This window comes from Amphichorda felina, assembly GCF_050947745.1.
Source record: "Amphichorda felina strain 45539 chromosome Unknown scaffold_6, whole genome shotgun sequence".
Lineage (NCBI taxonomy): Eukaryota > Fungi > Ascomycota > Sordariomycetes > Hypocreales > Bionectriaceae > Amphichorda > Amphichorda felina.
Genome location: NW_028145044.1, coordinates 2,482,547 through 2,496,833, shown reverse-complemented (window position 1 = coordinate 2,496,833; position 14,287 = coordinate 2,482,547). Strand labels below are relative to the sequence as shown.

The window sequence follows — 14,287 nt, the reverse complement described above, 5'->3', positions numbered from 1 at the left end:
TATCGTGGTAGCGACGTTGGGCAACTGCTGACGACATGTTGTTGGTGCAAATCTGTGCCGTCTCAGGTTCGGATGTTTAGATCAGGGGACCTGGGTGCTTGGTAACAAAGTTTTGGACGGTAGTTTTTTTTTTAGTTCCTTCACTGTACGAGTACCTTCTCTCCCAACGGCGGCAAGAATTCCATGCCATACTTAATAATAGGCATGATCTTCGCCACCAACTTGGAAGTTCCAGGTCAGACACGGCCCTCGTTCCTCTGGGCCTCGCCTGCGGACGTTTTTGTGGATCTCGGGTGGTGGAGCTTCTGGGCCCCTGGCCTCAGCTGGGATCGGTTGGTTTGGTGGGGCCGTGGCAGGGCCTGGATCTACCCGAAGTGGGCCAGAGTCCCTAGCCGACTTGCCTAGACTCTGGGGGTCCAGACCCATGCAGCCTGAGTGGTTGTTAATAACTTTGTTGCCACGGTTGGAATTTGGATTGCCGGCAAGCACCAACGGCATCTCATGATCGCAACCGTTGGGAGAATTCGATGCGGTGGATTGTACGGAGTCCATAGCACGGTCTAGGTACCAGTATAACGGCAATTTGAACGCAAACAGCACCACTTCTTTAGTAAGCGCATGATCAGTCATACCTAACCGGTGTGGGTTATACTCAATGCCCGCTTCTCCTGTGGCCAAAACCAGAGGCTGCAAAAGGTGATCTGCTCTTCTCCCCGGGATCGCTTGACATTCGAATAGCAGCGCGTACCTTCTGCACGCTTCCTCCCTACCCCAAGCCTCTCGTCCATATCTGGCCTAGTTTTCATCTCGTACGGCTTCACTACGCTGCCTGCTTTGAACCTTTGATGTTTTTACAGTATCCTCGCAGGAGAAAAGACCAGCCTCTGACTTCCTGTTGTTACCCACTCGCCACCTAGGTCACTTCAGGTCTCGGCGACTCGAGAGAGTGGCCTAATTTTGTGCCCAAGATGCTGCAGTCCCTGCACCATTCTGACATCGAGAAGGGTTGCGACAACGACTTATCGGGCTCCAGTAGTAGCCAAAATGGGCACAACGGCGGAGTCCTCGTTTCTGTTGCCGAGCCAGATCCGTTGCAGCAACAGGAAAAGGCAGCCCCTGCATTGTCAAATCTCCAGGAGAACATATTCATGTTCTTCATCACACTGACGCAGTTGGTCCAGATGATCCCACTGGGATCTGGTATCAATTCTGGTCTGAGTATCGGTGAATCTCTGGGTGCTAGCCACATTGAATCAGTCTGGATTGTTGCATCGTATCCTCTGACCCAAGGCTCCTTCGTCCTTGTTGGTGCGTATGCTCATATTGCACGTTGACTGTGCCTACGACTATGCATGCGCTAACAATCATCAGGCGGCCGTCTCGGTACTGTATGGGGCCACAAGTACACGCTGACTGTTGGTTGCATCATCTGGACTGTCTGGGCCTTTGCTTGTGGATATGCGCATAACCTGGTAGCCCTGTGCGTCATGAGAGGCCTTTGCGGTATCGGAGGTGGATTGATGATCCCCAACATTGTCGCCATGATTGGCATCACTTTCCCACCGGGTAAGAAGCGCAACCTGGGACTGGCCTTGTTTGGCTGTATGGCGCCTGTTGGTTCGGCTGGCGGCTCCCTTATATCGGCCATCCTGGTTCAACTTACCGACTGGAAGTGGCTATTCTTCTTCCTGTAAGGCTCACAGCCCAGTGTGCACATGTCTGGTACGCAGGGTTACTGACAGTTGTTACAGTGGTGTTTTTGGCTTCGTTATATATCCCTCTGCTCTTGCCATCTGTCCTGCGGATGAGCCCATTGATCCAAAGGGCAAGGTGGATTGGGTTGGAGCCGCTCTCGGTTTATCCGGGTTGATTCTGTTCAATTTCACATGGAAGTAAGTGGTTCATATATGCCTTACTCAAATAGAACTAACGGGTCTGCAGCCAAGCTCCTTTGACTGGATGGGATGCCCCCTATAACATTGCTTTGCTCATTACCTCCCTACTCTGTTTTGCTGCCTTCTCCTATTGGGAAATGAAGGTTGCGAAGGAACCAATTCTCCCTTTCGACATCTGGCACACGCCTTCATTTGGCATCCTACTCATTGCCATCTTTTTCGCGTTCATGAGCATCTCCATCTTTTTCTGGTATATGAACATTTACATGCTCACCATCCGAGAAGACAGCTTGATCCAAGTGGGCGTTCAGTACCTGCCACTGACAATTGGCGGTGGTTCCATGGCTTTTGTCGCAGCCTGGCTTGTAACAAAACTGCCAGCCCAGGTGATTATCTGTGCTGGTTGTCTTGCCACACTCGGTTGCAACCTCTTGGTCGCGACCATCCCCATGGAACTGACCTATTGGGCCATGTGCTTCCCCGCTTTGTTCTTGTCAGCTTTTACAATCGACTTGATTGTGACGAGTGCTCAAATCATCACCAACAACAGTGTGCCTAAAAAATACCAAGGGGTTGCTGGGTCATTGGTGGGCACGCTGCTCAGTTATGGAACGAGCACAGGCCTAGGCTTTGCAGGAACTGTCGAAGTCAACACTTTTGGAACCGGTCAGTCAAAGGAGGAGCTTCTGCACGGCTACCATATGGCTTCATACTTTAGCGTTGGCCTCGCGGGAGCTGCATTCATCGCGAGCGCCATCTTCATTCGCATCCCGAAAGAGACTAAGGAAGGTTGGGGTGACGATGGGGACGCTAACACACAAGGTGCTAAAGATTGAAGCTGACGCAATGGTTACATCATGGAGAATTTGCTTGTGTGCCTGTTGCTATGCTATCCGAACTCGGAGGGTAACGACACATGGCTGGCAGGATAGCGGGAACATTCGACGGCAGATATGGGTACATGTATCCGTGCAAGGTCCGTGGGTAATAATAGGTGGTTACCCATATTATATGATATAAACTATCCAGGTAATAATAGAAAAGCGGCGCCCATTATACTTTAACTCAATAATCGTCGCCTACGAATTCTTTCTTTACATGACATCAGTTAATGCTTACAAGTCGGAATATTTGATAACAGTCCTATATATGGCACTACTTACTAACTACTAATTTGTGCAATGAAAGCGTCCCTACCTTAGTAGTAATTGATAGGCGCCACCAGCGGCCGCAACTACTCGCGAGTCCTAAGTAGGTAAGGCAAGAAGCACTATGCTAGAAATGGGGTGCGGATACTGTACTCCGTAAAACAAGCATTTCGCCCCGCCCCCATTACGTTCTTTGAGGCACTATACGCATTACCCCACTGATACTTACTTCTTTGAGTGATACGAAAGGAATCAATGAGATGAGTAACCATACTCTGCTTCATGACTAAATACCACCAGTACCTAGCAAGGAAGGTGCCTCCTCGTATACTCGTATCAGCCCGTTCGGCATCTACTAGTACACACCGGCTTCCACAAAGCCTCAGTATCTCAAATCGTCCAACTAGAGCATTCGTGGTTATTCTCAATGATTATATATCCATTCACGGCCCACCGGTTGGCCCGAATATTCTGCTCTGTGATAGCGTCACTGCCTGTGATGAGGTAGATTGCGACGGCCTTCCTTGGATGTGGGCGACCCTGGCCTCTCTGCCCGCGCAGCTACGAGTACAATAACACCACCAGGGAGGAATTTGGGGCGTGTACTATGTCACACTATTACTTATTATGTCGTGGGTGGGATGTGTGCATCTAATCACGACAAGATTCGCCGAATTTCAAACAAGGCTACCTCAGCGCGTGGGGCGTACGGAATATAGTACATAATATTGTTACGATGCGAAGCTGCCAAGGCGGACCATTCGCCAACTTTAGTAGGTAATAGGGTCCTAGAGGAGAAAAAAAACGCGCTGGGCTACTCCAATTCGCTGAGTGCTACTAATGATCGTAGCTATAGCGACTACGAGTACTAATACTACCAGAGGAAAAACGCATTCAAGCAGACGCAAAGACTAACGGCATAAATGGGCATTCATTACTATTCATACTGCTGTTATATCAAAGCTATCAACTCTATCTTATATTTAACCTACCTATTGTATGCTCATCAGCATGTCCATGGCATCATTTGACCCCTCATCCAATCAAAGCACGCTTTGATCGTAACGCATGCAAGGTAGGCCAAACTATTGCCACTGGAACATGGAGTAACAGCGCCCGCAAAAATGAAAGAAAAATGATCCTTCGTGCCTTATCCGTAGATACCCGTAAATCTAAGCCAAGCTTCACAGCTGGATGATCACCATATCGGGTCTGTCGCTATTCGTCCTCGGCATTAGTATCGGCACTCTATTATGCTTGTTGGGCCCTCTGTGAATTCCACGGTCAGCGGCCAGTATATTTGATTTTCCGATTTCACGTCATCCTCAACATTCTACCAGCTGTCACTAATAATGTGGGGGTTGTTATCGCTTTTCGTTTCAGCAGCTCCTTTGCCGGCGCCTGGTTAACGGTGGCAGGCGCATTCTGGCCTTGAAAAGCCGACAAACAAGAGGCAAGCAGCGCTGATCTCGAATCTGCGGGCCCAACGCTGGCCGCTGCGCCCCCCTTCCCGCAATGCCCAGGCAGGCTGAGAGGTCTTGCCAGGTTGCACCACACTCTACAAATAGGTAGGTACGTAGCAGGCGACAACCCGCCCCCAACAAGCAACCCTCTTGGGTTTATTTTCATCAACCATGAGCCTCCTTCGAAGCACTTGCGACCGATGCTACGCCGCCAAAACACGGTGCACCAAAAATGAATCGTCTCGAAAGTGCCACAAGTGCATCCGATCAGGCGTGGCCTGCAACTACAGTCCCCGTGGCCAGGCTGGCCGACCACTAGGCAGCACATCGTCCAACCATGCACCGACCAAGATTAACGATTGCGTGGCTGTTCCGCCTACACCCCGAGCGAGCAACAAGACAGAGCAGGATTACGTCGATAGCCTGGATGTCATCGCGATATCAGACGACGACTTTATATCTATGCCACCGTTGGATAGCTCCAGCGTAGGCAGTGCTCTCCACAGCCTCGCGCCCAGCACCGACATTGACGCTTCGACGGTTTCCTTGGGCGACCTTGTCCGGTTTGCCCAAGATCACGGCACGTTACCAGATGGCCCAGCCCTCCCTCTCTTTGATGAAAAATTTGGGCCAGACGCGGGTTGCAACATATCGCCGCCAATATCGGAATTTGCGTCAGGGTCGTCCACCCTGCCGCATCACTCCAACAACTTCTATGCTTCCTCATCCTCTTCCCCACAGCAGCTGCCGCAGCTAAGCACAAGAGGCGCACGAGAATCTATTCCATCCCCAGAAAGTGCGACAAACAATGCCGGCGAAAGTCTCCATAGCCGTTTGGTATCAATCCACTACCAACTTGCGAGGCTCTCGGAGTCGATCACAATCTCCTTCAATATGGCCGAGGATGTAGAGGAAATTTACAGGGCGAGCAGAGACTTCAAGTCCGTCCTGGACAGCTACCAAACGGATGGCACAGACTGCGCAGTCATTCCGATTGGCAAGTGCCACGGTATGACGGCGCTTTTGATGCTGGGCTGCTACAGCTATCTGACGGAAGCGTTTGAATTTTTGGCGGAGAAAATTCACCTATGGATGCAGCCTAGCTCAGATGCGGATATGACAACATCCGCTACAGGAGCAGCCCCGTCCTGGACGCAGTCGCAGTCGCCGCAGGTAACGTTACCCGCAAGCATGATACCAGACATCAGCATCGGATCCGTTCGTGTTCCCGTATCGAACGAGCTCATGGTAGAGATCCACAAACGGCTTATACACCAAACGGCACACAACCTTCAGGCTTCGTTGAGACAATGTGTCAAGCGCATGGCTGCGGTTCAATATGTCGCACTGGATGTAGAAGATGGGGATGATAGTTGGAGCCCTGTTGCCAAGCTGGTCGAGTTGGGACAGCGCGAACTACAGCGGCGCGAAGATGGGATCTTCATGTACTTGAGACAAGGCCTTTGAGTAGCGGACAATGGTTAGCTCAGTTGAGGATATCGACGAGTCGCGATGTATTGTAATGATAAGGAAAGCAATAGAAAAAGCACCCACCATTCTCCAAAAACTGCTGGCGGAAATATTTTATTTTATTGGCACGTTTTCCTTCAAGAGAATGGAACCACAATAGGGACGAGTCGCAGCGTTGTCCTTCCGCGTATGTCGATGTCTTTTTACATATGTACGTTGATTGCTAACACAGATTTTCACTTTCCAACGTAAACCCCCCCAAAAACACACAAAAAAACAAAGGCACATGAGGAAATGGCCATTTCTGATTCTCCCACCCGCTTCTTTTCTTTGGCCGTACTATCCAAATGCAACGGAGGACAGTCGTCACTGGCAAGCTTCGAGGGCACGGTGGAGAACCACCACCCTCACCCAGCCCCTCATCCCTAAACAGTTTGCCGTAGCCGAGTTGTCATCATTTCTTTCAACGGCTCCAGCGCTTCACTAAGCCCACTGGTGCCTGAATTTTCCAAAACAGACTTGCCTGCCGTCATGATGAGACGCTCCGGTGCTGGTTGCTCCAGATACGGAATGACTCTGGTTCTGTGTGAGGCTCGGAACAGCTAAAACATGGCGAAGAGGAAAACGGTCAGCAGGATCATCAAAAAAGAATGCCTCGCGGTGGGCATTTCAGAGAGGATGTCAAGACATACCCTGGTTTCCTGCACGAGATGGCCTATTTCAGCAGCAATCTCCAAATCCTCCCCGTCGCTAATCTGACGCCGAATGGCATGCCTCCGCAAAACACTGGTAAACTCTCGCTGGGCTGCGGGGATGTAGCGACTCATATTCTCGTCAACCAGGTAGCGATCCATGCCGAAGAAGGCGTCAATAGCTTGGAATGCCAGCACATGGTTTCCGGACAGGCCGTCGTACTTGACGTAGCGCCCATCTATCATGCGTCCGACTCCCCATCCCTGGAAGCCCTGGCAGTAGCTGAGCCAGACTCTTCGCGAGACCTTGGCGTCCACGAGCCCATCATAGAAGATCTGGAAGAGTTTGTGCAGATTGGGCTTCAGCTGACGGAGGTGGCTGAGGCAGGTTGCTTTGTTGCCTTGTTCAAATTCAATAATGGCCTTCACCATGCCAGTGTATATCTCAACAGCCTTGGGACATATTGTTAGATAAAACCTAGCAAAGAATAGACAGGGGCCTGTAACTGCTTACGGCATATTCGACGTCGTAAAACATGCGGAAGAAGGCTTCTTCCGAAGACACAATTTCTTCCGACATGCCAATATTGATCTTGAAAATTCTCTCCCCCGTAATGTCAAAGTTGTGCAAGACATTTGCGGTATTATTACCACTCTCTGCGGCGCATCCAAAGTATCGCTGTAGGGGCCACCATGGAGCGTCGAGTTCGGTGGGGAAGTCGATGACCTTTTCTTCCTGTGCGAGTTTGACAACAGGAATAGTTGCCCACCTTTCGAAAGGAAAGGGAAAAAACCATATTTTAGTTTGTTTACATTCAACATGTAGCTAGTATATTCAATGACAACATACCTGTATGCGTGTCTTAGAACGGCAACGGCGCAATATACACCGTTGAGCTGGTCCCGACGAATGCGGGACCAGTTGCCAGCCTCAGCTCCGTTTAGCAAATCTTCAACTTCCACGATGTTGATGCGCGCACTCAGGCGCTCTTGCATGGACGAGCGAAACTTGGCACGTCGAGCCAGGAGGGTGCTGTCATCTAGCAAGGGATCTGCACACGGGAGCATCGGTACCAGTTCTAGATAGATGTCCTTATACGGTTGGACAGCGGAGGGCCAGGAGTCGTAGACGACGCGTGGTGGCCACTCTCCAGCACCGTCTTGTTCTATGAGATTCAAAAGAACATTGGCGGCCTCATGGCTCCCTCTTAAACTCTTGAGTGAGTCGAGGGTAGATGGTTCGTTGTCCTTTATGTCGTCATCTGGTTCAACTCTTTGTTGGTCGTCGTGTTTGGAGAATGACTTTGTCACAATCGTCCGTTTCACCACATCCCATAGGTACGCAAAGGATACAGCTATCAAAGATAGCGCAATAAATGAAAGTTCCATGTTGAATAGACTCTCGCAAAAAAGGACTAAAGATTCCGAATATAAACAGGAGATAAGCGTGAATAACTATAGAGTGGCTGATCCAAACAAACAACTAGAAAAATAAGATTATCTTTCTTGGGACTTAGTAGCTATACATAACATCTCTACAACTTGTGAGGCGTTTATTGCGTGCTTGTTTGGTCAACTGGGGCGCCTTGCCTGACAAGGGTTTGCCAATATTTCGCTTCTAGTTTACTAAAATGGAGGTTCGACAAAGCACAAGGCTGCAAAGACTCTTTTTTCTTTCTCTGATCCTTGCATCCGGTGAATTTTGCGGCATATTAACTGGAGCAGACTTGGCGGAGGCTGCGGCCTAGATCATATTTACTTGTAACCTACTAAAATAGTGGCGAAGATATTATCAATTATTTCTTGTTGTTATCCAGGAGGTGGGGGGTTGGGCCAGTGGTGTTGACTTTGAACCCCCTTCCCCTTTCTCCCAGGAAGTAGCAGTTGCCCTTGTAAAAGTCTATGGCGAAACTGCCAGTCTGAGGTATATCTAATTCGGAAAGCACCTACTCCATAGCGGCGTCCGCCTAATAAGTATTCCGGAGATACTCTATGAGCAAGTTGGTCTCTCTGTATTTCGGGCTATTACTAACCTCGATCTAGTGGTCGGAAGATTATTATTAATTATCATTATTATTCTACTTATTTTATTTAAAACGAGAGACTCCAAATATTTTACTTTGATGGCATATGAATGACCATCCTAGAGTAACCTTAATCCCGTGTTTGAATACACGTATATTATGTAACATGTGGCGGTCATAGCCTTCAACTAATATCTATCGCAGAAATAGCTACCTCTTAGATGACAAAATCAGGTACCTCTGATCAATGATCCTTCTGCCCTGTGAGTAAGTATCCTTGGTTGATTAAACATACTTACTTCGTACTGCTTCATGCTTCAGCTTATAGAAAATCCTGTTTAGGCACCATGTTTACGGTCATTCAGCTGGCAGACTGCATATCAATTTAATTTTTCTTTCAGCTCACTGGGGGCAACCCCCCCTAAAGTTGTTCTAGAGATGATTCTAGAATGGATGCTGAAGCGGTACATTTTGTGGGTATGCCAGGGCTAATTTCAAAGCCAAATCCCGAGTCCTGATGACGGTCATCTAGAATCCCCGAATCCCCGAATCCGAGTCTATGATCACGACTGAGGCATCTAGATCTTGAGGGACTTACAGTCTATCCACACGAACTAGATGAAAGCGCAGTAGAAGGATCGGGTACAAAAGTGCCGCAGCTGCAGACAAACAATATATGCCTTTTTGTGGCAAGTTGCCAAGCGCGGCTGAGATCGTGGACCTCCGTGGGCGAAGTGACTATGCTTTTAAGCATGTTCGAGTAGTTCTCGACCCTGGCTCTAGCCCTTGCTAAGGCTGCATTCTACAGGGGTCTGCGATCCTGTGGCGGCCCGCGGAAACGGGAAGGCAGCTAAAATCTTGTCAATCTCGTAGCTCATTGGAGCTTCCGTATCGCCGAGAGCGGGATGATGTTCGATGAGTTCGGGGCCTTGGGGGGCATGCTACGTGGCGTACAATATTGTCGGCAGTAGCTGAGTTCTCCATCATCCATGGCCATCGGATAGTTTCTCCGCATAATGAACGTCGCCTATACGGGGTATACGGATCGGCTGTAGAGTCGGAGCTTTTCTGCAATCCTAGCCTCTAGCCATTACTACAAATTAATTTGCGAGAATAAAAGCGCACAGCAATATCATGCTCACCATCATCTACTAATCCGTAACGGGGCAGGTCGGGTTTCACTCCTAGGCAAGCGAAGCCGCCACACAAAAATTACCCAGACATCATTAATCATTTCCAATAAGGAATATCATATACATATATAATTGGACACGAGCTGCGTCAGTAAATTTCGTCACCTTTGCATACTCGAAGGGGGTAAAGAGCCCATTCTCACCGTTCGCAAAGTGCACTTACCACAGCCTTGCCGCCTCACCATTGAAGCCGATTCAACATGAATGCCCTCTCTACAACTCCGCAGAAGATTACAAGCTTCCTGGGGTTTCGAAGAGGTCTCTATACCGTTCTGTGTAAGCCCCTAGATCCTCCACGTCCTACAGACACGCCGACTAACCCTCCTACAGTCATCATCTTCGGAGGGGCGCTGCTTGGTTTTTCATTAGCCCGGCTGCACTATATTTCCTTCGATGGCGTCTTCTGCAGATCTGGCGACCCAAAGGCCCCCCCAGGCGAGTGCTACTGGTACCGGAAGAGTCTATACAAAGCTGGCATCGTAATGCATCTCGCCTGCATCCTACCAGCCTGCGTTCTCGCCGTCTTCCAATTTGTCCCATCGATTCGACACCACTTCTTGATTTTCCACCGCCTAAGCGGATCCCTCATCGTCCTCTTGGTGTTGGCCAGTAATGCAGGCGCTATAATCATTGCGAGCCGTGTCTTTGGAGGCTCGGTCCCAACCCAGAGTGTTACCGGCACCGCCGTCCTCCTCTCTACCTTTGGCATCTTGAACGCATACTATAACATCAAACGCCAGCAGCTAGACCAACACCGTGCCTGGATGATGCGCACATTTGCCTGGATGGCGCATGTCATCACCATGCGTTTCATCCAGATGGCCGCGGTTGAGATCCTCAGCAAGTTCCCCCACCCACTCTACGAGACGCGTGCCTGTGTCGAGATGGTCGATGTCGCAGGCACGGAACTTCTCTACACCCTCCACCCCGAATGCGGACCTGGATATCCAAATAGTACTACCCCGGGCTATTTCACCGCTCGTGCCAACTGGTTCTCAGAGGATCCATACGAGAAAACCGCCGCGGGAGGTGCGGCCTTTGGCATGAGCGCATGGCTTGCGTTCGCCATCCATGCGATCGCTGTCGAGATCTATCTAGCAGCAACAACTCGCGAGGCGCAGAGGCTTCGTCAAGTGTCGTATGAGAGACAGCTTGCGCGCGGCTTTAAGAATCCCGGCAGCGCGGGCTTCTTTTGGGGCAAGTTCGGAGATGTAGAACCATTTGTTCCTAAATCTGACAGCCGGGGAGCGGGGGAAGAGCGAACTGAGTCGCGGAGTGCGGGCGAAGAAGATGCAGAGTTGGAGAAGAGGAATGTGGCGGACTCTGCTGCCTCCTCTGCGTAAAAGTCATACGTACTATTTCTTGTCGCAAGAGTACCTAGTTATGTAAGTAGCCGCCTTGACCTAGTAGCCGGCTTCATCCATGGAATAAACATCTGTCGCCGCCGTGCTAATACGGTTGAACTGTTGGTCCAGCTCTTCTCTGATGCCGTAAAACCAGTCTTCTTCTCCACCTATCCAATTGGAGCAACACTGCCAACAAAAGGTTCAGATTAGTGACAAGATTAACACGGCTGTCACAGAGTTACATAGCATCTATACGCAGGTCCCACATTATGGTGCTTACAAGTCACTGCCAATACAGCAACACGCTCTTTATGAATGCCATCAGGTTGAGCTGTAGTTATTCTCAAGTTCATGCTGTACGTGCATTCTGAAATACAACCAAGGCCAATGTATCTGTATTCCAGAATTGCGTATGGAGTATGTACGTAGTAGCGGATGCCTTATTATACTTTCATCCCTGCTGCTCCATATTTCGAATTGCTGTGGATACGTACACGGTTTAATTATCACTGTTGACAATATGACTATATGTTGTACTACTAACACCTCCCCCGATGCCATACAGTATACCTAATATTGTAGTCATGATTTCAACAGCTAGCGTCGAATATATGAGGGTTAAGGGAGCAGGCTATCTTTCAATTGTGCTGTCTTTCGCAAGCCACGCAGGATAATACAGTCATAACGCCCAAAGGTTTAGATGTCCTACTTAGGAAGTTGTTTATAGTACATGGGGAAGTAGACTCATGGTCGGGGCGAGTTACGGAAAACGTACACGACCAGTACTACCACCTACTTAATTATGCTTATGAGAGTACGGATACGGATATGAATACTACTAATAATTAAAAAGCTACGCTCTTCCGGACCCATTTTCAGCCACATCCCAAAGCCTCAGTTGAGTCAGTGTGGGTTGTTGGTCAAGGCTCGTGCTAAAAGCAGCGCTGCTCAGCCTCTCAGGTACCCATTCACCAGCCACAAAGGTCCAGTGGTCAGACCAATCTACGGGGTGCTGTGCGACGCGACAGGGTCCCAGGGACATTTTTTGGCCGACGAAAATCCATCGCAATCAAGTCCCACAGGCAATGTCCTCCACCGCCAACGCCCAATTCCCGGACCACGACCTTTTGAACCAACGCTTCCGCTGTTCCGGACTGTCAGGGCGCTGCGGCCGGGGCAGAACCATGAGAAAGAGCTCATGAAAATCTCCGGTCGAGTGGACGGCTCCGTCTACGGCGCAGTGCTGTCTAACGGCCCTCCAGCAACCTTCAGGAGGGCCACGACAAGTCGGAGGCCATTCTGCACCACCAGAGAAACATCTAGAGAGCCCCGGAAGCAGCCACTGGGAAGTTCGTCCTTTTGCTCCCGCACATCGCTCTGGATCTCTTCGACTTTCCTCCCCGCCGCCGATTCCAGGCCGACGATAACGTCGTCTCGACACCACCGACATGCCTCACACACATACAGCACGGCTGCCGCGGCCGCCACAAAACCCCCAAGCCAGCCATTCCCGCAATTCCAGGTGCGAGATAAGCGGGTGCTACTTTCATACGTCCCACCGGAGGACAATACCACCGTGGAGGAGCATTTTGACTACTACCGGGACCCTTTCCGAAGAGGGTACGCTCCGGCGGACGGACCCAAAATTCAGGTCTCCGAGATTAAACACGATGTCGAGTACCCCCCGAGGGACGAGGTGTATTCTGGTGACGACACACTGAAACGGCTCATCACAAAGCTGTGCAGCCTCGTCAGCCTTAAGATCCGGCACCCCCACCGCGCGACTCTCGAATCGATACACAAGCTCTACTGCCAATTACCCCAGCCGCGGATGCTAAATCTGACGGGGCAATGGCGCAGCAGGTTACTCAGGGTCATGGGCGCGCCGCGCAAGCGCGACATGGCATCCATGCTCCGGTACTTTGCGCTCGTCGCCGATGTCAAGAACGCCGGTCTCACCCTGCGGCGCGCGCAGTGGAACTACGCCTTGGCCTTTGCGACAAAATACGCCGCCCGTGCCGGTGCGCAGGAGATGGACTCCGCCTTGCGCCTGTGGAGGGAGATGGAGCGTGAGGCTAAGATCCAGGGAAACGATGTCACCTTCAACGTGCTCTTTGACGTGGCCGCCAAGGCCGGGAACTTCACGCTCGCCGAGATGATTTACAACGAGATGGAGAACCGTGGCATCGAGTTCAACCGCTTCCACCACGTTAGCCTCATCTATTTTTTCGGGCTCAAGCTCGACTCCGGGGGCATCCGGGCCGCGTACAAGGAGATGGTGGAGTCGGGCGAGATGATTGATACGGTTGCTCTGAACTGTGTCATCTCCGGGTTCCTGCGGTGCGGCGAGGAGGCCGCGGCGGAGGAGACGTACCAGCGGATGAAGAACGGTAACACGCCAGCCATGGAAATGCCCGAGCGGGACTACATGATGGGCAAGGTCGTCACCAAGGTCCTGATGATGTTCTCCAAGATCGGTAAGGACCACCCGGAGCTCAAGAAATCGCTGCAGACGAATGTCCAGCTCGCCCCCGACCTCCGGACGTACCGCCTGCTTGTCGAGCATTACGCCATCAAGTTGGGCGACCTCGGCAAAGTGGCGCAGTACCTGGACGAGATGAAGTTCCTCAAGATCCCGATCCATCCGACCATCTTTCTGGCGCTCCTCAAGGGCTTTTACGTCCATGGCGGCTTCCCGGGCTCGCAGTGGAGCCAGACGCGGCTCGAGGGCGTTCTTTCCGCCCTGTATGATGCTCGGGATGACCACGCCCGGGGGTTCAAGATTGACCGCTGGCTGGTGATATGGGCTCTCCGAGCAGTCAGGAAGTGCTCATCTACGGACGCTGTCATCCACACGTATGACGAAATGGCGTTGCGATGGGATATTGCCGAGGATCGGGTCCCCTTTATGAATTCTCTGCTGGAGAACATTGTCCAGGATAAGGACCTCAAGGCGAACGGCTCAGAGCTCAGTGGTTCATTGCATAGGAGTTACCAGACGGGAAAAGCCGTGCCGTCGCCGGGCTCATGTAACAAAAGCATTGCATAATTGTACA

At 50.8% G+C, this 14,287-nt stretch overlaps 4 protein-coding genes across 4 annotated transcripts; 3 read left to right on the top strand and 1 right to left on the bottom strand.

The window, feature by feature from the left end:
- Positions 1–968: 968 nt before the first annotated feature.
- ACO1O0_006638 (uncharacterized protein) lies at positions 969–2,731 on the top strand (the record flags this gene model as incomplete). The annotated part of the gene is made up of 4 exons (XM_083196021.1): positions 969–1,308; positions 1,372–1,690; positions 1,752–1,892; positions 1,942–2,731. The coding sequence occupies 4 exons, from the start codon at positions 969–971 to the stop codon at positions 2,729–2,731; spliced, it is 1,590 nt and encodes a 529-aa protein (XP_083049037.1).
- A 3,847-nt stretch (positions 2,732–6,578) lies between these two features.
- ACO1O0_006637 (uncharacterized protein) lies at positions 6,579–7,736 on the bottom strand (the record flags this gene model as incomplete). The annotated part of the gene is made up of 3 exons (XM_083196020.1): positions 6,579–7,121; positions 7,183–7,438; positions 7,519–7,736. The coding sequence occupies 3 exons, from the start codon at positions 7,734–7,736 to the stop codon at positions 6,579–6,581; spliced, it is 1,017 nt and encodes a 338-aa protein (XP_083049036.1).
- A 2,349-nt stretch (positions 7,737–10,085) lies between these two features.
- On the top strand, positions 10,086–11,228 carry ACO1O0_006636 (uncharacterized protein; the record flags this gene model as incomplete). The annotated part of the gene is made up of 2 exons (XM_083196019.1): positions 10,086–10,161; positions 10,216–11,228. The coding sequence occupies 2 exons, from the start codon at positions 10,086–10,088 to the stop codon at positions 11,226–11,228; spliced, it is 1,089 nt and encodes a 362-aa protein (XP_083049035.1).
- A 1,201-nt stretch (positions 11,229–12,429) lies between these two features.
- Positions 12,430–14,280, top strand: ACO1O0_006635 (uncharacterized protein; the record flags this gene model as incomplete). The annotated part of the gene is made up of 1 exon (XM_083196018.1): positions 12,430–14,280. One exon carries the CDS (start codon positions 12,430–12,432, stop codon positions 14,278–14,280), a length of 1,851 nt encoding a protein of 616 aa, XP_083049034.1.
- Between the last annotated feature and the right edge of the window lie 7 nt (positions 14,281–14,287).